Raw genomic sequence first — 24,189 nt, 5'->3', positions numbered from 1 at the left:
TGAATTGCAGCACGCCAGGCCTCCCTGTCCATCACCAACTCCCAGAGTTTACCCAAACTCACGTCCATCGAGTCGGTGATGCCATCCAGCCATCTCATCCTCTGTCGTCCCCTTCTCCTCCTGCCCCCAATCCCTCCCAGCATCAGAGTCTTTTCCAATGAGTTAGCTCTTTGCATGAGGTGGCCAAAGTACTGGAGTTTCAGCTTCAGCACCAATGAACACCCAGGACTGATCTCCTTTAGGATGGGCTGGTTAGATCTCCTTGCAGTCCAAGGGACTCTCAAGAGTCTTCTCCAACACCACAGTTCAAAACCATCAATTCTTCAGTGCTCAGCTTTCTTCACAGTCCAACTCTCGAACCCCCAAATTACCATCAACCCTCAATTCCACAGTTTTGGGAAAATCATTGAACATTTGATTTCCTTCATCTGCTCCTTCATCTATAAAATTGTCACAAAAAGTTGGGTTGTTGTGAGGATGGAATGAATTAGTGAGATAAAGAGTGCACAGCAGGGCCTGGCACAGAATAAACACTTGATCCGAGGTGGCTATTGCTACTAGCTTCTCTGAGTCTCAGCTTCTACATTGTAAATGCAGGCAACTACTCTCTGCCCTAAAGGTGCTCAGAAATTAATGGCATTGTGTAAACCACACTGCAGGGGGTTCAACTAATGCTATTTTCTGTCCCTTTATAGGCAGGGGCCAGAAATTGCTTTCACTAGAAGGTGCCACGAGGTGCCAGTTCTAATATCAGAACCTAAAAGTAGATTCTTTTGGAAGCAAGAACTAGAGAGCAGCTCAACTCTTCCCGGTATGGCCTCTTTTCCTGTACTTTCATAGAGGCACTATCAGTAGGAGGGGATGTGGACCCAGGAAGCCCCTTGATTAGTGGTCATGTTGTATCTGAGGGTCGGAAGTCAGATCCATTCAGGGGGTGGGCAGCACCGTGGACCCCTTTATGCCTTCTCCAAGGCAGGAGCCCATGGGGGAATGTGTTAGGTAGTGGAGGGGTGCAGGTTGGGGTGGCAAAGAACCTGCCAGAATACTCAAGTGGGTAGCTTTTCCCTTCTCCAGGGGATCTTCCCAACCCAGGGATTGAACCCAGGTCTCCCACATTGCAGGTAGATTCTTTACCAGCTGAGCTACAAGGGAAACCCAAGAATACTGGAGAGGTAGCCTATCCCTTCTCCACGGATCCTCCTGACACAGGAATCGAACCGGGGTCTCCTGCACTGCAGGCGGATTCTTTACCAACTGAGCCATCAGGGAAGCCCCAAAGAACCTTTAGTACAATTACAGATGGTAGTTGGGGGGATATGATTAGGACTGGGTTATGGCTCCTAGAATCAGTGAAAAAGAGCCTGACAGTCAGGGACATGATGTAGGACTCTTATGCAGCCAGGTGATCCTTATGCTGGGACCCAGAGGAAATCCCAAAACTGTGCTGATGACAGTTGGAAAAGCAGTGTTTTTACATTTTAACTTCAGCTTCTCCCTCAAGGCTAACTTAGCAGCAGTCAAGTGCACGTTACTAGAGACACACATGCACTAGAGCTCTTTTCTGCCCCAGGGCCTTTGCACATGCTGTTCCTTTGGCTTGGAACATGCTCTTTCCCCCCACATATTCTCATGACTCATTCATTTTCCCCCAAGGTCTCAGTAGGAAAGTCACTTTCTTAGGGAGACCTTTCTTACTCACCCAATGGGCCTCTATCATCTTAGCACTTGTTTTATTTCCTCCCTCATTTTTATTAGACTTTGCAGTTATATATATATCAACTTTTTAAAAGTTTGTTTTCTCTTGCCCAGTTTTTTAGTCACTAAGTTGTATCTAACTCTTTGCAACCCTGTGAACTGCAGCATACCAGGCTCCCCTGTCCTTCACTATCTCCTGGAGTTTGCTCAAACTCATGTCCATTGAGTCAGTCATGCCATCCAACCACCTTATTCTCTGTCACTCACTTCTCCTCCTGCCCTCAATCTTTCCCAGTATCAGGCTCTTTTCCAGTGAGTCAGCTTTTTGCATCAGGTGGCCAAAGTATTGGAACTTCAGCTTTAGCATCAGTCTTTCCAATGAATATTCAGGGTTGATTTCCTTTAGGATTGACTGGTTTGATCTCCCTGCTGTCCAAGGGACTCTTAAGTCTTCTCCAGCACCACAGTTTGAAATCATCAATTCTTTTAGGATGTAAGCGTAACAGGGGCAAATATCTGATCTGCTGTGTTCACCAGTCCATATGAAGACACTAGAGTGCCCAGTACCCAGTGTCCACTCAGTAGATACTTGTTGGATGAACGAATAATTAAAATGCACATATTAGCTCTGCAACTAATATAGAAAGATACATTTCCCTCTCCAGTAACTACTTTTTTTTCATCTGTAAAATGGAAATTAAAACAGCTTTCCAAAATTTCTCCCAAAGCTATTGTGGGAACCAGATGAGGTAACTGATATGAAAGCACTTGGCAGTGAAGCTGTTTTCTTCCTCTTCACCATCTAGAACTGTGCCAAGAGGCCTCGTCTGGGGAAGTCTTCCTGCTGGCCTCGGCGGCCCTTGCCAACATCACCTTCTTTGACACGATGGCCTGTGAGATGCTCCTGCAGCTGAATGCCATCCGCATCCTCCTGGAGGCCTGCAGCGACAAGCAGAGAGTAGACACGCCTTACACCCGGGACCAGGTGAGCTGCTCAGGGGGAGCCATGCCCGGAACCTGTAAGTGTGAAGGCAGAGGGCAGGAGGCCAGGGCTTAGGTTCTGGAGTCAGCATGGCCTGCAGCACAGAGTCAGCGCTGTTAGTGGTGTTCCTGGGGAAGGTGAAGGAATGTGTTCTCCACATGCCTCGTGCCCTTGGAGCATCTCCACAAGTCCACTGCTCACCCTCTTTCCCATCCCAACCTCTAGAGGGCCTTCCATCGTCTCCATCTGTCCATCCTAGGAGGCAGAGAGGCACCATGGGAAGGTCCCTGGACCTCCGCCAAAGGTCTGTGTCCAGATTTGTGGGCTCCTGCCTGTCTGATCTTATACCTGCTGTGAGTTTCTTCCTTTCTTGGCCTCCATGAAACAGGGTCTTGGAGCAGACCCTAGATTCTGGACCTCAGCCCCTGTATCAGTCTCTCTCTCTCTCTCTTTTTTTTTTTTTTTTTCTATATTTGAGTTCCATAAAAAGTTTTGTTTGGGGAAAAATGATCTTACTACTATATATGTTTGAAAATATTGAATAAGGGGGTTTTCAAGGGCCTTTGCGCTCTGAGGTTATGGGAGTCTATCTTGTCCAACCTCTGCTGTATTCAGCCTCTGATTTCCCTATCAGAGGTGGAGGTGGTGGATCTGCTGCGTTTTTGTTCTCTGTAAATCCCACCAGGTGTCTGAGCTCTGTGTCAGATGATCCTCTAACCTCATCCTTGTCTGTGTCCCAGATCCCCAGTCCTACCTATTTCTTCCAGTCTTGCTGCCTGGTCAAAGCTGCCACAACTTCACATGCCAGCTCCCACCCCAGCAACTCTGGGAAAGCCTTCCCAGACAGCCCTGGCTGTCTGGGATCCTCCTTTCCTTGAAGGCCACACCTCACAATGTAGTGTTGACTGTTTCAGTGATATTTATTCTTTTCTAGTTAGTTCATGTCAGTTTATCCCCCTGAGGGCATGGTCCATGTTCTGTACTTCCCCAGGATTTCTCAGGCTCCTAGCCCAGAGTGGGCACCCTTGATGCATTCTGTAAATGCTTGTCTAGGACATGAAAGGGAAGAAGCAGGATGGTACTTCATCAATTCTTTCTTGTCTTGAGAATCCCCTGTGGAAGGGCAGCCACAGAAATCCCCATTCAGAGAGAACTCTAGTATATAAGCATTTGCATATGAGGGTTCTACTAATGCCGTGAGGCTGGCAGTATCTGCCCCATTTTACAGATAAGAGTATTGAGGCTTGAGAGAGTATATCCCATATCATAGGGCTGACAATAGCCAGCACTAAATCCTGGCCTGACATAGACCTTGGTCTTTGACTCTTATCTGCTGCTGTCTCTGAAAATGAAGAGGAAATAGTGGGACTGTGGGGTCAGACTGAATGTTGATCTTGTCTGGGACCATTTATTAACTGGGTGACTTTGGGTAAGTCACAGCCTCTTGGGTATTGGCCTACCTTGCACAATCATTGTGAGATAAAATACATGTAAAGGACCTGATATGATGCTTTGTCCTCACTAAGTCCTTAACAAGTGATGAGTATCGTTATTTTTCAAACTTGATGTTATAAGGAAGAGCATAGACAGCGAGTTGTCCAAAATCCTCACTTTGTCCTTCCGAACCTTGCATGATGTAGTTCTCGACTTCCTTTCTGGTTTAATCTCTCACTTCTTAGTTGGACAAGCCCCATAGAGACCAGGTAAGACAGTGTAAATAGATCGAGTGATGGCTCATTGGGCCGGCTTTTGGCTGTTTGGCTGATGAGTCAGGGCTGGCCATTTGCAGTCACTGTGCTTGGCTATGTGGGGGGCGGAGGCAACTGGAGGGCTAACTCTGTGTCATCTGCCTTGTTCCCCCTCTTTTCTTCTTCAGCTGGATGCCTCCAGTCGCTGGGCCTCTCATCTTCCTGACATGGTTTTAGGCCCCTTTCCTTCTGTCACGCGAGTGTCTGTTCCTCGGTTCTTTGTCTCGTCACAGCAAAGATCTGGAGGGACGGACATTAAAGCCCCCTCGGCGAGTCACAGCTCTCAGGTCTTGGATAGACCGTGTTATAGCTCTCAGGTCTCGAAAGGACCGTGTTATAGCTCTTAGACAAATCAGTGTTACAGCTCAGTGTGACAGCTCTATTTTATTTAGAAGATAGCAGGAAAATCTATCTTCGAGGCGTGAGGGCATGTCTATCTAAAGACACGAGGAGGAGAGTGCCCCAGCGCGCGGGAGAGAGAGAGCTAGGTAGCTTTGGCTATTCTATTTATATGTTTCTCTCTCCCTGGGCCTGTCCTATGTAAATTGGGCCAGCCAGGAGTGTTGTTTGTTTTACCTGAGGTCCTCACTCCGGTCCTCGGACCTTCTTTTGTTTCATTTTCGCGGGCTTTTGCCTTCCTTGCCTTGTAGCCACCGCCATTTTGGACTCCTTTTCCCTGTTCTACCTACCTAACACTTTCAAGTGCCTCTTCTGTAGCCAACTCTAGCCATCTCGTGCAAGATCCAATAGTAAGGCAGAAAGAACAGGAGTGGGGGGTTCAGATGACATGGCTTCAAAGCTTCTCTGCTGTATAATCATGTAACTGGGCAATTCACTTGGAGCCTAATTTTTCTCATCTGTGGATGAGGTTGAATAATACATATTTCCTAGAGATAAAATAAGAAATGAATAAACTAACACAAACTTTTAATATCATTCCTGGCACATAGGAAGTATCACATAAATGAAAGCCTCTGTCTATGTGATTGTTATGACTGGCCTTTGAGTGTGTGGTACTCAGCCCTGAATGGGGCACCTTCAGAGGGGAGCATCCTTATCTGTAAAGGGGGATGGTCTCTTCCAGCATAGACATCCTGTGGCTCTATGTGCACAGACCCTTTTTCATCATGAGGAGGGACAGTCTCTTCCTTGGAACCTCACTGATTTCTTGGAACTTCACTGCTCCAAGTGGGGTGAGAATGGAGAATGTGGTCAAGTTCTATGATGATGACATTTCTTTCTGAATCTGGACTCTGACGTTTCCTGGCTGTGTTTCCCCATCCCCTGTCTCCCCCATCCCCTACCCCCAACCCCTTCTAAACTCCCCACAGCTGAGCCAGGCTCTTCTCCATTGTCCTCAGGACGGCCTCACCTTCTGCCCTGACTCAGAGCAGCCACTTAGCTAGTGAGAGTGGACCCATTAAAGAAACAAATGGCTTTTTCCTGTGGCAGAGGGAGGATTAAGGTGATCTGAGGGCTCCCAGTAATGAAGACAAAGAAGATGAATTAGACTCTGAAGTGCTCACCGCCTCCTGAAACACTTAGGAGATTAAATGCCCGTGAGGCTTCCGGTAACGCGTCTGCCAGTGACGCCAGTGCTGTGCAGAGCCTCTGGGTCTTGCAACTGTATTTGTCCATCTTCCTCTGAACACCTCAGCGAGAACCCCTCCATCATCCCAGCAAACTGAGTCTACTTAACTTGCCCCACAGAAGCCATGATAGCCTCAGTTTGCCTGTCCTCTACCCACTCTTGGAGTGTGGATGGGGCTGAGGGCCACCTGGGGCCTGGGCTCTTCCACTACCACCATCCGCACCCCCACAACCCCTGCTAATGGAAGGGAGTTGGATGCAGTTAACATTCAGAAGCACTCCCTGTCTAACAAGCCATCTGTGTGGACTGTGTTTTCATTCCTGGAAGTATTTTCTAGGGGTCACGCTGCCCAGGGCATCCAGCTACAGGCATGACAATAGGGTGGGTACAGGGCTGGCTCACCTCTGCCTGCCTGTCAAGATGTGACAATCTAGGGTGAAAGGGATGTGGTTATCTTGTCTAACTCACAGCACAGATTTTCACTGAACATGACTTTGCAACCTTTAGAGATGAATTGCTTTCACCGAGGTAAAGGGTGCTGGTATATCTACTTTCCATGAAGATACACTATCTGTTTGACATTTTAGAATGGCCGGATTTTGTAGCATTTCTGAGCCCTCGCTGTGAGTATCATTATGATGCCTGCATGCTCAGTTGCTCAGTTGTGTCTGACTCTCTCAGTTGCGTTGTGACCCTGTGGACTGTAGCCCACCAGGCTCGTCTCTCCATGGGATTTTCCAGGCAAGAATACTGGAGTGGGCTGCCACTTCTTCCTTCAATATAATTATCAGGAGTCCATTTATCAGAAATGCCAGTTACTGAGGATTACAATTTTGACTTACATTGCAGAAGCTCTCTGTAGTTTATACAGCCCTATCACATACATATATGACATGGTAGAAATAGTAACAGGTTTTGGGTTCAGGCAGACCTAAATTCAAATCCTGATTCCATTTCCTAGCTGTATGACCTTAGACAAATTGCTTAGCTTCTCTGAGCCACAATTCCCTCTGTGAAATAGGGATACTAATATTTCCTCCCTCCTTGTGTCATTATGCCTTTGACTGTGTGGATCACAATAAACTGTGGAAAATTCTGGAAGAGATGGGAATACCAGACCACCTGACCTGCCTCTTGAGAAACATATATGCAGGTCAGGAAGCAACAGTTAGAACTGGACATGGAACAACAGACTGGTTCCAAATAGGAAAAGGAGTACGTCAAAGCTGTATATTGTCACCCTGCTTTTTAAACTTATGTGCAGAGTACATCATGAGAAACGCTGGGCTGGAAGAAGCACAAGCTGGAATCAAGATAGCTGGGAGAAATATCAATAACCTCAGATATGCAGATGACACCACCCTTATGGCAGAAAGTGAAGAGGAACTAAAAAGCCTCTTGATGAACGTGAAAAAGGAGAGTGAAAAAGTTGGCTTAAAGCTTGACATTCCGAAAATGAAGATCATGGCATATGGTCCCACCACTTCATGGCAAATAGATGGGGAAACAGTGGAAACAGTGTCAGACTTTATTTTGGGGGGGCTCCAAAATCACTGCAGATGGTGACTGCAGCCATGAAATTAAAAGATGCTTACTCCTTGGAAGGAAAGTTATGACCAACCTAGATAGCATATTCAAAAGCAGAGACATTACTTTGCCAACAAAGGTCTAGTCAAGGCTATGGTTTTTCCAGTGGTCATGTATGGATGTGAGAGTTGGACTGTGAAGAATGCTGAGTGCCGAAGAACTGATGCTTTTGAACTGTGGTGTTGGAGAAGACTCTTGAGAGTCCCTTGGACTGCAAGGAAATCCAACCAGTGCATTCTAAAGGACATCAGACCTGGGTGTTCTTTGGAAGGACTGATGCTGAAGCTGAAACTCCAATACTTTGGCCACCTCATGCAAAGAGTTGACTCATTGGAAAAGACCCTGATGCTGGGGGGAATTGGGGGCAGGAAGAAAAACGGACGACTGAGGATGAGATGGCTGTATGGCATCACTGACTTGACGCACATGAGTTTGGGTAAACTCTGGGAGTTGGTGATGGACAGGGAGGCCTGGTGTGCTGCAATTCATGGGGTCACAAAGAGTCGGACACGACTGAGCAACTGAACTGAACTGAACTGAACACTTGTTATATCTGTGTATTTAGAGTTTTCATCAAAATTGGATAAATTCCAACTCCCTTCCATTTTGTCTTTTGCTTCAAGGATAAGAATCTTATGTATCAAAGGCCTCTTGAGGTTGTTCTACAAGTCACTAATGCTCTTTCTTCTTTCTTTCCCCCCCTGTGTTTTATTTTGGATAGTTTCAACGGCTGTGTCTTCACAGTTAACTAAACTCAGTGACCTGGGCTTCCCAGGGGGCGCTAATGTAAAGAACCTATCTGCCAATGGATAGAACTTGCATCTCCTGCATTGGCAGGCAGATTCTTTACCTGCTGAGCCATTGGGAAGTCCCAACAGCTGCTCTGAGTGCTCGACAAAACATTAATTCACTAAATACTCATCACAGTCTTATGAGTTCTCTTTTTTTTCTCTTCTGCAGTAGGCCAAAAATTGCCCCCTCCAAGAATGTCTACATCCTAATCCCCAAAACCTGGGTAGGCTCCCTTACATGGCAAAAGGGATATCTTCAGATATGACTAAGTTAAGGATCTTGGTATAGTAATAATATTCTGGATTATCTATGTGGGCCCAATGTACCACAGGGATTCTTGTAAGAAGGAGGCAGAAGGGAAGAGTCAGAGGCTGAGATGTGACTGAGGAAGCAGAGGTCAGAGTGATGGGCCAGCAGGGGCTAAGGAGTCTGAGCAGCTTTTAGAAACTGGAAAAGAACAGGACATGGATTCTCCCCGAGAGCCTCCATGAAGGAGGAATGAAGCTCTGTCAACACCTTGACTTTAGCTCCGTCAGACACACTAAAGGCTTCTGACCCCCAGAATTGCAAGATAAAATTATGTTGGTGTGTGGTTACTTGTTTTAGCAGCAATAGAAAACGAATACACCTTACTCACCAAGGCAGAGAAAGGTTGAATAACATGGTCAAGATCAGATGGAAAATGATGATAGAACCAAGATTTGGAATAGGTTGGTCCATGCATTTAGCCATTACACTATACTGTCTCTTACCTAGGGCCTCTCTTCAGGGAGATACCCTCTGTATTCACAAATAACTGTAGAGGGATCAGTACCCTCTCACTTAGGAGGAATAAGACTTAATTAAAAAATCATCAGACAGGAACGAATTGGCTTGGGCCAGGGGGAAAACTGTCATCTGGCTCTTGTCTTCTGTCCCCTGATAGCATTGCTACCGTATAGCTAACAAGGTAAACCAGTTGTCCCTAAAATCCCAACTCTGGACTTGACTGTAAGGAGGAACATTGTTCTTCCTTGATCTGCCTTCTCCTCTCTATTACAGGACGTACAGACAAGGATGTTTCAAAGGTGGGGGCTCAAGGCAGGGCCTAATTGGCATTTATTCAAATTGTGCTTAATTGAATACTTCATCTGCACCTCAGAAAACCACATGGGGTACAGGTTCTGTAAAGAGGAAGTAATTTTCATTAACAGGATCTAAATTAGTCTGACACAAAGACCTGCCTGTGCTGTGACACAGCTAATAATTGCTGTGTAATGAACCTGATGCTGCAGACAGAGGTTTCCTTTTTTATTTTGCCTTTCTTTCCCTTCTTCCCGTCCTTCCTGGCTTCCTTCCTCCCTTCTTTTTTGGTTCTGTATGTCAAGCAACCACCTGTATTCAGCCGCTAGGCTGGTCATGGTTGGAGGATCGCTGTCCCTGTGCTGTAGGAACCGAGGCCGTGCACCCTACTCCTACTCACATCCTAGAGAAGGCCAGGGGAACTGCAGTCTGGCACGGGCTTGGCCTTGTGTCTCCTTCCTCACAGATGGTGTGCTTTAGGCCTCTTGGGAGCCTTCTGCTTTTGGCTGTGTCTTCTACCTATATTTTTCTTCTACCTCTTTCCCTTAGCCCACAAACACTCATAATCCTGAAAGGGTGAGGAAAAAGAACGTCCAAAGACAAACACTTCTTTAGTCCTATTATCTTTCGAAAATGCAAGTAGGAGTTTGTCACTCCCCTCATGAAGTACCTTGTGGTGCAGAGTGACTTTCAGGACAGGTTATGGCGCCTGTCCTGTCCCTCCCCTGGCTACCCTCCCCATCATGCTTACATCCAGGCCCCTGGCCAGGTCCAAGCTGGGATGGCTGATACGACAGCCTAAGAAGACATGTCCCTTTCTAAAATGTGTTTAGTGGGGAATGGAGAAGATAGATACTCTATCAATGTGGCATACTTTTCCCTTCCTGTTTAAGAGGTTTGTTATCTGAATTTATTATCCAGAGTAATATGCCAATATTGAACCAGTTAAAATCTAGATAATATTCTTTGTTAGTCAACACCTTGTTACTATGCATCATCCCGTTTCAGAACTTAAGCTGCTGGAACTGTGTCAGGAGACTGTCAGCTGCTGCCTCCGATGTGGGGCACGGCCTCCAGTTATCCCGTGTGACAGGCTTTGCAGAGAAATAGGCCTCCACCAAGGAAAAGTGTTATTTTATGATTTAATTACTACTTGAGAGTGCTGTCCACTTCCATGGAAGTGGGTGGATTTTCATTTTGCTAAATTTAATGTTAGGCTCAGTGTCATGAGTGGCATCTGGGTTAACAGGTGCCCCGTTTCCAACATATTCCAGTCGTGTTTGGCACCCTCTACAGTTTGGGGTCTGTAGGAAGTCCCTTCCTGGCCTGTCCCTTAATCCAGTTTTGAGTTCTCTGTGCAACCTTGACTATGCCAGGGGGTAGGGCTGGGGTGGGCTGTTGGCTGCTCAGCCCAGAAGTTGTAACCAAGGCTCAGTGTTTACCTGGCATCAGCATTCCTTTCCTACAGGCAGAGTCCTTCAGCCATGACTGACAAGCAAGGCTCTGCAGTCCGCAGGCTTGTAAAGTGTAGTGGAGCATGAATCCTCATCAGATTCCATACGATACCTCAAGTTTATGGTGCAATGCTGCCTTTAGTTTCCTTGTCATGATCTCTATCTTAACCTTGGTCTCCATTCATTTCAGGTTGAAAATAGGTGGGGCTTAGTATCAGGGCAAGAAGCTGGGGTGGAGGGAACCCAATCCAAGACAGGGGCTGGCCAGGAACCTGCCAATTCTGTCTGTATTCCAGGGGCTGGGTTCAAAGGGACCCTGCTGAAAGGTGATTGAGGCTCCATCTTCATCCAGGTGATTTTGTTCATTGGTGTCCTGGGGCCCCTGAGGGCCGTCCCAGGGCCACATGCTGATGAATGGGCATCAGTCACTAGGGAAATATATCTGAGTGCCAGAAGCCTGTGAAGATGGAAGAAAATACCATGGAAGGCTGGGCCAGGTAGACTGAAAGGAGTCATGGGCTAAAGGAAAGCTTTGTAGCCCCTGACTCACCTACCTGTACAGAGTACCTTTGGCTCAGGAGTTCCCATTTTCTTAGCTTCTCAATTCTCTTTTCCAGATTGTGACCATCTTGGCAAACATGTCTGTCCTAGAGCAGTGTGCCTCTGACATTATTCAGGAGAACGGTATGTCTTTTCAGCGGCGTGCGCGCTGTATGGGTTATGTGGCTCTGTGGGACCTTGCGCCTTTGTGTTTGTGTGAAGGCCTCTGTGTAGGTATGTAAATGTGTACACGTGGGTCTCCACATTTGCAAGGGCACATGAATGTGTGCTTATGTGGGCAATGGGCCAATAGGTAAATGTTTGCTTGCTTCCATAGCACTTTGATCTAGTGGGAGGCAGACACGGAACAAAAGATAGGGAATGTCAGGTGCAGAAAGCAAAGCCGGGAAGAAGATAAGGTAAATCCAAGGTAGAAGCATGGCAGCTGCTATTTTAATTAGTGTGGTGAGGAGAAGACAGAGACTTCATTAGGATCCCAAAGTAAAAACTTATGCCCATAAAGGATGCATTCCAACTTTAAATTATTCTCATCATACTGGGTTTGGCCACAGGAGAAAGCTGACAGGTGGGGGGTGGGGGTCACGGCAGATGGATCCCTGGATGCCTCACCTGAGGGCATCTGTTTCCTCTTGTTCCTTTGCTCCCACCTTGTGCTAAGAGTGTCACCGTGTCCAGGTGAGGTGCCCAGGAGCTGATCTAAGTGGTCTCTACTGGAAAGCAGATCAGCTGGCGGCCTTGCAGCTGGGAAAGGAGGGGAGAGGGCTTCCTGTGACTGAGAAATAAAGGAGCAATTAGCAACCGGTTGGAAACCAAGAGATGCTACTGAGGAGTGAGCTGGGAGCCTGGACAGCTGCCTCTGCTCCTATTAAGCCCGCTTCTCCCAGGTTGCCTTGCTGTTTTAATACATGTATACATCCCCCATCCCCCTTACTCTATTGAAAAAATATCTTTTTGTGTTAATTTTATGGATTGGGCTAATAGTGAGGAACTTTTTTTGGCCGCACTTCATGGCTCTGTTACTTACTAGTTTTGTGATCTCCATTCTTCCATCTGCAAAATGAAACAATAATATCCACCTCACTGGGATGATGTGAGGATTAATATAAAGCTTGTTAGAAGAGGGTCACGCACAGAATAAGCTCTGTGCTATGTGTATCTGCTCTTTCAGGAAACAGTGGTCGTCTCATAGGGTTTAAGTGAAGAGAGTTTGATGAACAACTATTTACAAAAGTGGGGCAGAATTTGAGGGTTCAGCAGTGGTGGTAATTCAGCCAGGGGCCACTGGAAGACTGTAAAACTCCTTGGTCTGGAGAGAGCAAGCTTTGTGCTGTGAAAGGCAATCCTCCACTTGAGACTCTGACATGCCTTGCCCTGAAGCCTGGTGATTTTGTCCCTGTCCTGCCCTGAATTGTGTGTGAATGTTGGTGGATGCATGGGCCCTGCTGGAAGGTCAGAAACTGTGATCACTGGTCACCCTTACACTGGGAGGTGGGCCAGGGCAGTCCAAGCTCATTTTTATCAGTCCAGTTAGTTTTGCTTCTTCCTCAGGGGCCGGGGCTGAACTGGAGAGAATACTGGGGAGGGAACATGGCTTTGGGACCTGCTCTCTAAGCTGTAAAAACCTCTCAACTCTTGGGTGACTCTGTGGCCCTGAGCCTGGCTAGAACTTAGAAAATACATTCTGGATTTTTGTTGGTAGCCCCAATTTCATTGCATCTTATCTTTCTCTAGATAAGATTTACATATATTTAAAGGAGACTTTGTGTTTTGTACAATTGTAAGACTTCTCACATGAATATATCCACATTCATTCATTTGATATTCATTCACAAACCTTTGAGCTGAGCACTATTCTGACACTTAGGAGACACCCATTCAGGAAATGGACAAACATCCTTGTCCCCACAGTGCTCACCCACTAGTATAAGAGAAACTGGTTTTTTTTTTTTTTGTCAGGTTCCAGGTGCAAAACTGGGTTAGGGTTAGGGTTTGGAAAATGACTTCTTTATGGGAACCATGACCATGAGGTGTCTGTAAAATTTCTTAATTGTGTGGCCCTTCCTGAAGTTGTCATCTTGGTGCCCCCTGTTTATGTCACCGCAGGTCACAGTATATACCCAGGACAATCAGACCACAGCTCTGGTTTCAGGGGAAAGTGGAGAGGTTCTCAGCTGACCAAACTGAAGCCTAAACATCTCAGTCCAAATATTCTATCCTCTTCTAGTCATGAAACCCCTCTAAGACATCTGATCTAGTGATTATCCAGCCTAGGGGTAGGTCACCTCCCACCAGGGAGACCCATTACCCCTGGACCTGTCTCAGATGCAACCAGCATCAGAAGTGAAGCAGTGATGGAGGGTAACCAGTTACCTGAGTTTTCATCCCTAGCTACTTACTGCGTGACCCTGGGCAACATACTTCGCCTCTCTTTGGGCCTTGAAGGGAATTATAATAAATAGTACTTACTCTCTGAGGCTGTTAGGAGATTTTAGGGATCATGCATTTACTGTGTATTTAACAGCATCAGGGATGTAGTAAAAGCTCAGTGATAGCATTAAAAAAAATTTAAAAGGATGTCCTCCAAAGGTCCCTCCCAGGTATAGTGTCTTGGTATGTGGAAGCAGAGACACCCTCAGGGCAGATGGAGCTGGAATGGCCTTGTCCAGGTTCCTCCTGTGGTTGTGGTTGAGACCCCTGAGTCACCCCAACAGCCTTGGCTTGAGCCTGCAACTCCATCCAGCTGGCCCTGCTCAGGCAGCTACCAACTGTTCCTCGCTTTCCACTCAGGGGTCCAACTTATCATGGGGATGCTGTCTGAGAAGCCAAGGTCTGGGACGCCTGCCGAGGTGGCGGCCTGCGAGAGAGTTCAGCAGAAGGCTGCAGTGACCCTGGCCCGTCTTAGCCGAGACCCAGCTGTGGCACGGGAGGCCGTGCGGCTGAGCTGTGAGTGGTGCTGGCCGGGGCAGGGCTGGTGGAGGGGTGGTCCGGGCTGGGAGCAGTCCTGATTTCACAGTGGTGGTGGCGATGGATGACTCAGAGCAGGGCTGGCTGTGCTGGGAAACGCTGGTGTGGGGCCCCAGGATGTGCCCCAGGTGACCTTCCTTTCCCCTGGGGCTGAAGCTAGAGAGAGGAGAGTCTAGAGAGGTTTAAGCTGGCCAGAGAGTGACTGACTTAGGGGCTTCCTGTTAATGAGGACCTCATTCTTTCATACTCTCATTCATCTCCTCATTTATTCACTCAGTTATTCACCTACTCTTATTTACTTAGCCACTCATTCATTTACTCATGAATTCATCCTTTTGGTCATTCATTCATTACTTCATTTATCCACCACTATTTCATTCATAACTCACTCATTAAATCCCTCACTCATTCCTTCATTCAGTCAGTCCGTCATTTATTTACCCAACAAATGTTTCCATAGCACCCACTATGCTAGGCTCTGTTCTGAGTGCTGGGCATAAAACACTGGTTATAACCACAACCTGATGACGATGGTTTACAGTCTAATGCAGGTAACAGATACAGAAAGAAAAGTTTGCACTTGAATAGCATCAAGTAAGGCTCAAAGGATGTTGATGGCATGATTGGCACACAGAGGAAGTGGTCTGCATTTACCTGGGTGGGGCAAATAATGTTTTAACACAGAAATGAATCCTTAGCTGTAGTTTGAAGAGTTATTCTGGTGTGAAGGCTAAGAAGGAGTGCCCCAGGTAGAGGCAGGAGATGGCAGTGTTCCTGACCATCCAGGCCCTGGAGGACAGCAAGAGGTGGCCCTGGGGCAGCATAGAGTCCTGGCTCCATAGTGACTTTATGGAGAATAAACGTCAAGAATCTGTCTGCGCACTTTTTATTACTATCTTATGAGTTTTTCCCCGTTGTTTTTAGAGTTTGAGAGAAGTCATTTTGTATTGAAAAACAAGGTCATTTATTTTACTTTTCTCTGTAAAGGCTTAGGAAATATTAGCCTACTCAATCTGTAGTCTTCTTTAATTTTAGCCACAATATATTTTCTGACTCAAATGGGCAATTGGGGAAGAAAAATTACTAAGATGTAAACATTGAGTTTAGCTCTGATAAAGTACCTGCATGGGAAGTTCTTTCTTAGAAGGACCTGCAGTAACTCCTGTGGCTCGTCCCTCTCCACTGTGGGTGAGCTCCATCCTGGCCAGTGTTCTGATGCTCAGGGAAAAGGTTTTGATGCTGCAGCTAATTCTGGGCCTGACCAAGGTTCATTTACACCTAAGGGAGCAGAAAATCTCCCCCACAGACTCCTCAGAGGGGTTTATCCCCCTTCCCTATCAATTGGCGGCCACCTGCCTCTACCCGGCTCCATGCAGAGGGCTGTGGTAAGACACTGGAACACCTTTGGGTCAGGCCTGGCCACACCCATCCTGACCCAGGTGTGAGGGTCTCCCCATGTCTCTTGCAGGTATGTCCCGCCTCATTGAACTCTGCCGCTCGCCCTCAGAGAGGAACAGCAGCGACGCCGTGCTGGTGGCCTGCCTGGTGAGTTCCCAGTTTCCCCACCTCTTCCTTCCTGGGCTTTGGGGTTGCAGACCAGGGGCCAGGGGATCAGGCTATGCCACGGTTGACTTGGGTACAGGCAACTTATTCTGGGTTTCCACTTTTCTCTTTAAAATCGTAGCAAGAATACTTGTTTCACTAAGTTCATAAGATTGTGATGAAAATTATGCAAGGTCGTATAGGTAAAAGGAAGAGGCCTGGAGAACCTCCATTACACATGTTTAGTAGCTACGAACCTTTGAGGTTCTGGGGGATCTAATAGCAGGTCAAGACCAGAGGGGCTGGCTGGCAGGGTGCTGGGTGGTGTTGGTTGCTAGGGTCTGATGTCTTCTGCCTGTTCCAAAGAGGACACTGTAAGAAAGCCTCCTTTCCTCCTCAGGTAGAGCCCCTCTACTGGTGCTCTTCCAGCTTGTAGCTCCCTTCTTATTTGTGGAGCAGGACAGGGTAGGACAAAGTATTATTTGGCCTGTCCCCAGGATCTTCACCCAACCAAGCTAGCACATCCTGAGCAGTCCCTACCCAACTTCTTGATGCTTGGGTCCACCATGAAAGTACCAACAGCACCAGATGGGGAATAGGTGCCTTGTCTCTATAATCCTCCCTGTTAGGCTGCATCAAATCCTAAAGCAGAGCAGCTAGAAGCATCCAGGAGCAGGGAAGCCCATTGTGAAAACCCTTTAACTTCTAGAAGAGGGTGCAAGATCTTTGATTGGCCTTCAAAGACTGTGTAGGAGAAGGGACGGACCTCGAGGTTCTTCAGGCTGTTTCACAATAAAGCCTGTCCTCACTCTATCCTTTTCTTTCAAACTGATCCTATCCCATTTCTGGGAGCTCCTAACAGGCAGAGTGTGGTGGTAGGAATAGCAGGCATTTTAGTCAGACACACCTGTCTTGGTTTTGCCATTAGTGAGCTGTGTAACACTGGGTAGGCCACTAAGTGCTGTAAACTTTATTCAATAAATATTTGCTGAGTGATTATATGGGCCATGTACTCTTCTAGGCTTTGGGGATGACAGATGTGGGGAAAAAAAGAAAAAATCTCAGCTCTGATGGGGCTTTTATTTGGTACATGCAGAACAACCTTCATCTCTTCTGTGCCTTGGGCAAGCTGGTGAAGCTTATGAAACCCTTCTCAGTATTAGTTTTAATCAGGCGTAAAGTAAAATATATAGAATTAAAAGGAAGGCAATCATATTAAAATAATTATTAGGCTATTTAAACAGGTGACATAGTAATAGCAGTTCAGTTCAGTCACTCAGTCGTGTACAACTCTTTGCGTCCCCATAGACTGCAGCATGCCAGGCTTCCCTGTCCATCACCAACTCCTGGAACTTGCTCAAACTCATGTCCATCAAGTTGGTGATACCATCCAACCAAATCATGGATGTTGGAGTTGGACTCATGGAATCTTGACTACCAATGAGCATAAATAATATTGAAAGTACTTCCAAAAACTGTAATGGGATGTGAAATTGTTACTGAACCAAACTTGGGTCCATATGCCCATGGGCAGTAAAGCCATTCACTGACACTGGGTTGTGGAGAAAGTGCAGTGTTTTTGCAGGTACCAAGTAAGGAGGTCAGGTAACCAGTGCTTAAAAGGCCCAAACTCCCTAAAGGCTTTCAGGGAAAGTTTTTTCAAGACAGAATAAGGGAGGAGGGTTTGTAGGGTGTGTGATCAACTCATGGACATTCTCCTGATTGGTTGGTGGTTAGGTGATCTGGAGTTGGCATCATCACCCTTCTTATTTCAACTGTTCGAGAGTCTACGTGGGCAACATAGAGTTAACTTCTTCCACCTGGTGGGGGTTTCAGTATCTGTAAAACAATTCGAAGGACATGGCTCAGAATATTACACACATCCACTGAGGAGAAACTAAAGGCCTCTGACTTTGTTTAATGGCTTAACTATCATCATTTTGTCTTGCTTGACTATTTTCCTTTTCTGTCTGCATTTCTCTTCTCTGATTAAATGTACTCTTTGGAACTCAGGGAAGTCTAGGAGACTGAAGTTTTTCTACAGACAAGAGGCAGGTAGAGGATACGCGGGGAGGGGTGTGCTGTTCCGCAAAGGCTCCATAGGGTCCTGAAAGTGAAAGTGTTAGTTGCTCAGTCATGTCCGACTCTGCGATCTCATGGACTCTGGCCCGCCAGGCTCCTCTGTCCGTGGAATTCTTCAGGCATACTGGAGTGGGTTGCCATTCCTTCTGCTTCTGGATCTTCCCAACCCAGGGTCCTGCTCAGTTACAAAAGTCCCTATGATTCCTGTTGGTGAACAAGTAACAGTTATTGGTGAGACCTCTTGATTTGTCATTGCATTCACAGCTGAAGGAAAGGCTATTTCATTCAATTGGAGGGCAGTGAATGTAAAGATATAATATTTTTCATTGCTTTTTTCCCCCACAGACCGTAATTCTGTCTGGTCTGCTGAGTACATGGAGAGAGTTAATACCTGCAAATACATAGTCACTGGTCGCAACGACTGCATCTTCACAACTTGGGTGGCCAGTAGCCGCCCGACACTGAATAAGCCCTAAAGAAATGTTGAGCAGTTATAAAGCTTCATTCAGACATGGGGGCTTATTATGACTCATTTTCCATCTTTATCATTAGGTTGAAAAAGAGCACACAGACGGGCTTGGCCTCTATTTTCCATCACTTGAAGGACTTTCCGGTGGAAAAGGGATTAAATTTCTCCCTTGTGGACAGGTTTTTGGATGCTGAATAGAGGCCCTTCCTCCAGAATCCATCCTTAATGTGGCTGCTGGCCTGATTTTCCTCATGACAGTTTACAATCAGGACCTTTCCACGAGCAGCCCTTCCCTGGGGCCCCCTTCCCTGTGGCCTACTGTCTATGTGCTCACCCCTTTGTAGCCTGGCTCTGACCTCTGAAGACCTCCCACTGCCTACAGGCCCTTTCCAGCTCAGGTCTGAGTGCCCTGAACCAGCCTGACACTGAGCTTTGTTGCTTGTCTCAGGCAGATGCCCTCTCTACAGCTCTGCCTATAGTCCCTTCAAGGCTCGGATCAAAGCCTTCATGAGGCTCAAATACAGGGAGTACACAGTGTATACCTGGGCCTTCCTGCTTGGATTTTGTTTTCCCCCGTAGAAAGCAGGCTGTGTTATCCTGTGTTCTTCGTGTTATGAGGGGAGGCCCTTGGAATTCCAAAGGCCTGCCTGATGCTGAAGGTCTTGACTTTTTGCCCAGACCTTCTTGTTTTCAGCCACGCTTTCTCCCCTTATGCCTAATGGCCCAGTCATGCTACCTTGGCTCATGGGAAGGGGTTGTACTTCTCACCCTCTACCCTAGAAGCTTCTCAGGGCTGGGGTTCTTTCCCAGCTCTTGTGTTTCCATAGGACCTTAGGTTTGGTGACTGTTTCTTGCCTGGCTGAGGAACCAATGGATTTCTCTGCCCACCCCCCATCCCCAGTGTTGGAGGGTGTTCATGATTTGACCCCCAGACAGGGCTCTATGCTGCCTGGCTTGTGAGCTGGGGCCCACTTGGAGCCTGGCCTGATGGGTGGAGTTGGGGGTACCTCTCTTGGCCCTCCCTAAGCCTTCTTCCAGCGCTCTTCAGGTGAAGGAAGGACACCTCACTTATCTCCCACGTCTGGAAAAGCAGCCACACAGACTGCGTCTTGCAAACAGAATTGATTTTTCCTTAATGAAGCGGCTGTCAGAGGGCTGCAGGGCTTGTTTAAGACTTGGCTGTTTTCAGACTGTCTGGGAATGAGGTCCTGGGAATATTGGCTATTAACAACCCTCTGAGGAAAGGAGAGGCCAAGGAAAAGGCTTCAGATGGGGAGGGGTCCTTTGACCTCCTGGACCCTGAGGAGGGGATGCTCTGGGCTCATTTGGGTTCATGTCCTTCTGAGGACCCTGGAACTGGAGGATGTCTATTTGCCCTTGTGGTTTTTTGGGTCTGTTTCTAATTCTCTCTTGTATTTTGTTTTTGCTTTTCTCTCCTAAAGGTTGCCTCCTCCCTTAGGGATGTTGCTCTCTCTTTCTCTGCTCCCCCCATTCTTATTACCCCGAGTGCTCTCCCCTGTCTTGACTCCCTCCTCACCTCCTCCCACCTATTATCCTCCTGTTCCCCGGGTGTGCTCTTTTTTCTCTGACACCATCTCTTCCTCTCTCCGTCTCCCTTTCATGCTTACTCTCTTTTCTATCCAAGTTCATCTATGTCCCTCTTTTTATAGTTCCTTCTTGTTCTGTTTTTCTGATGTTCTTTTTCTCTGTGTGTAATTTCCTCCTTCTACCTCATTTTTTCTTTTCGTAGGTCTATTTTCTATTTCTTTGTCTTCCTTTTGCTTTATTTTTACCCTTGATAATGTAAAATACATTGATGGCCTCATATTCTTGCATCTGTGGAAGATCCCTGATTCCATTTTTTACAGTGACACCTTGAAGGCAGTGGGGTTATTTCTCCCAGTTAGAGCCAAGAGGAATCAGAAAGGGTAATGGAGTTCAGCCTTTAGCCCTTGGGGACATCATACCCAGGAGAGGCAGGACACACTAGTTAGAGACAGTATCCTGGGATCTCCCTCCTGGCACCAGTGGCTAAGACTCTGCTCATGAGCAGAGATGCATGGCCCTTATCCTTGATCCAGCTTGAATATGGCAATGCCTGTTAGTCCAATAGACAAGCCATCCTCTCTTTACAGCAACTTGGCAATTTCTCAGCACTAGGTTACCTCTTACGTCTAGATAATGAGCTACATGTTTGCTCTGTACTCAGTATAAGCTAGTGTTTTGGTCTTGCAGCATCCTGCCTGTGTTTAGGGCTGAGGGCCCTGGAATTGGACTGCTGTGTGGTCTTGGGAAGGCCAGTTTCCCTCTCTGAGTCTCAGTCTCATTTCTAAATTAGAGATCATGATCCTTACCTTGCTGTATCCTATGGGGATTAAATGCAATACTATGTAGATACTCAGTAAGAGTTTGCATTCCTCCTCCTTTGCTTCTCTGCCATTCCAGATAGTCTCCTCTCTGCTTTCCAAGGGAAGGGCATCCTTAAACTCCCATCTTGTTCCCTGCTGTATTTAGGTTTGAGAAGAGGGAAAGAATTAATATTCTCTGAACACTTAGTGTGCATGGCTTCAGCTAACCAGCAAAGAGGTCTGGGTAGGTACACAGCATACATTTATAGTTTAAAGGTTGCTCTAGCAGTAAAACTCAGTTTAATATTTGTTCTTTTTTCTTTTTTTCCCCAGCAAGCATTTATTATTTATTTGAGTCCTGTGGCAAGCCTTGTTCTACCTGCTGTAGATGGAGCAAAAAGTACAACAGTCTCTGTTTTTGAGGAGCTTGGAGTCTTGGTGTGGGAGATAAACACCTAAATAACAATTGCAGTCGAGTGTGAGAAGGTCGAGGTAGACAGGAGAGAGGGATTTTCTCTGCTTCCAGGAATCAGGGAAGGCAACAGTGGGCCAGGCCTTGCAGGATGAGGACACCGGCTGGGCAGAAAAGAGTGGGTAGGGGTTTTGTGTCAAGAGGAAAATCGGAGTAAGGGCACATGGACATAGAATAGGATGGTATACTCAGGGAAGAGCGTGACACTCAGTATATGGGGACCTGATTTCACTCTGCTTGCACCTCTTTTTCCTGTTCATCCCCATCTTGGTGGCAGAATTTCCATCTCCTTCAACTTTATGACATTGTTTCTTCTCTCTCTTCCCTCCTCTCCCTTCCTAATACTTTAGAATCTTGCTGAATTCACGGATGAATGATTAGTCCTTGTTGTTCTAATGTCCCTCTAGGGACCTGGAAGTGAGAATATAATTCCACGAATGCTTCTGGCAGTTCTAGTCTCTAAGAGAAACAAATCTTGAACTTAAATATGTCGCTAAATTGACCAAATCCTTAAAATGACAAATCTTCAAAACAATCAGTTTCCTAAGATGATTGAAAAACCAAGATGGCAAGATCATTAAGACCATGAAAACTTTCAGAAGACATCCACCCTAGAGATCAAGGTACCAGTGAAGCAAGGTGACTGTGTCATAAGGTTGCTATGGTGACTAAGTGACCAGAAGGACCAGCCCACTAAGGTATCAAGGTGATGATGAGCTCAAATTGGCTGATAAATGAGCCACATACTGAAATGCATCTCTCAGGGAAGTTGCAGGCCTACATGAACCTGAGCAGACCCAGTGTGACCTCTTCTGTTTTCTCACTAGGCTGCTCTGCGTAGACTGGCCGGTGTCTGTCCTGAAGGCCTCCAGGACTCTGACTTCCAGCAGCTGGTCCAGCCCCGGCTTGTGGACTCTTTCTTACTGTGCAGCAATATGGAGGAGAGTTTTGTGTAGCAAGTGTGGGAGACAAAAGACATCCGGCATCATTCTCGAAACCCTATCTGAGTACATTCTTGTGAACGTACCTGATTATATGCCAGCCCTTCAGCTCCTTATTTATACTTAATTTATTTTTTATGTGAAATGAACAGAGGGCTAAATGTTCTGGCAACATCATCAGGCAGTCTGTGGTCTTTGGGAGTCTTTTTTTTTTTTTAATTTTTTGACTTCTGTGACCTTTTAGTTGCAGATGTTGAAATGCATAATGGCTAATATGACAGATTGTCATGGGTGATTTCACTTCCTCTTGCTTTCTCTACTCTCAGTATGTAATCTTGCATCCTTTAAAAAAATTTTTGAGAACCAGAGTATTTTAGCTTCCCAGCAGTTTTTTTAAAAGTTAGATTTGTTCTTTCTAAAATATTGTAAATGAATTTCATAGTTGCACAGACTATACTGGAAGGAAATTCTAGTTTTATTCTTAATAAATGTAATCATATAAAATGTTTCTTGAATTTTCTGATTGTATTATGTCTTAGACTAAGTTCTTGCTCCCCAAAGTTTCATGCCACAAAAACTTTCTCAACTACTAAAACTGCATAGAAGCTTATATTGTCTTCATAGTTGTGTAAATGGGTTAAGTTCTGAGTGATTTAGTGAGAAAGCAAAAGATTTCCAAAGCCCCAGGAACTCAGTTTCCTTTGGCTTGCTTTTTTTAACCTCATGGTAAATAGTATCCTCAGATGAGGTATTAAGTAATCAAAACTTAACTCATTGACACCAACACAGACATATGGGCAGATCAGTGGAACAGAAGAGAGAGCCCAGAAATAAACTCACATACCTACAGTCAATCTTTGACAAAGGAGGCAAAAATATACAGTGGAGCAAAGACAGTTTCTTTAATAAGTGGTGCTGGGAAAAACTGGATAGCCACATGTAAAAGAATAAAATTAGAACATTCCCGAATACCATATAAACAACACAGAAATAAAATAAAACACAAAAATAAACCCCAAATGGATTAAAGACCTAAATGTAAGACTGAATACTATAAAATTCCTAGAGGAAAATACAGGCAGAAAACTCTTTGATGTAAATTGAAGCGATACTTTTTTGGATCTGTCTCCTAGAGTAATGGAAATTAAAACAAAACTAAACAAATGAGACCTAATTAAATTTAAAAGCATTTGTAAAGCTAATGAAACCATAAGCAAGATGAAAAGACAATCTACAGAATGGGAGAAAATATTTGCAAACAATATGATCAACAAGAGATTAATTTCTAAAATATACAAACAACTCATAAAGCTCAATATCAAAAAATACAACCAACCCAACCAAAAAATAGGTAGAAGATCTAAATAGATATTTCTTCAAAGAAGACATATAGACGGTCAGTTGGCACATGAAAAGGTGCTCAACATTGCTAATTATTAGAGAAATGCAAATCAAAACTCCAATGAAGTATCATCTCACACTGGGTAAAATGGCCATCATCAAAAAGTCTACAAATATATGAATGCTGGAGAGGGTGTGGAGAAAAGGGAACCTTCTTACATTGTTGGTCGGAGTGTAAACTGGTGCAGCCACTGTGGAGAGCAGTATGGCCAGTCCTTAAAAAACTAAAATTCGAGTTACTAAATGATCCAGCAGTCCCACTCCTGGGCATATCCAGATGAAACTCTAATTTGAAAAGATACGTGCACCCTGATGTACATTTCAACACTATTCACAATAGCCAAGGCATGGAAGCAACCTAAATGTCTATTGGCAGATGAACCGATAAAGATCTGGTATATATGTACAATGGAATATTACTTCTCCATAAAAAGTAATGAGCTAATGCCATTTGCAGTATTATGTCAAAAGAGCAAGACATATACCATATGGAGTTGC

At 45.8% G+C, this 24,189-nt stretch overlaps 1 protein-coding gene across 1 annotated transcript in view; it reads left to right on the top strand.

Moving 5' to 3' along the window:
• Positions 1–22,372, top strand: part of INSC (INSC spindle orientation adaptor protein) — a 133,257-nt gene extending 110,885 nt beyond the window's left edge. The window contains exons 9-13 of the mRNA XM_052653151.1: positions 2,502–2,680; positions 11,529–11,595; positions 14,260–14,415; positions 15,905–15,981; positions 22,177–22,372. Of these exons, the coding sequence (XP_052509111.1) occupies positions 2,502–2,680; positions 11,529–11,595; positions 14,260–14,415; positions 15,905–15,981; positions 22,177–22,305 (608 nt within the window). The 3' untranslated portion in view covers positions 22,306–22,372. The remainder of the gene's footprint in view (positions 1–2,501; positions 2,681–11,528; positions 11,596–14,259; positions 14,416–15,904; positions 15,982–22,176) is intronic.
• Positions 22,373–24,189: the final 1,817 nt, after the last annotated feature.

The sequence above is a fragment of the Budorcas taxicolor genome, chromosome 15 (assembly GCF_023091745.1).
Source record: "Budorcas taxicolor isolate Tak-1 chromosome 15, Takin1.1, whole genome shotgun sequence".
NCBI lineage: Eukaryota > Metazoa > Chordata > Mammalia > Artiodactyla > Bovidae > Budorcas > Budorcas taxicolor.
The sequence above is the reverse complement of the archived record's forward strand: the minus strand, read 5'-3'. Positions and strand labels throughout refer to the sequence as shown.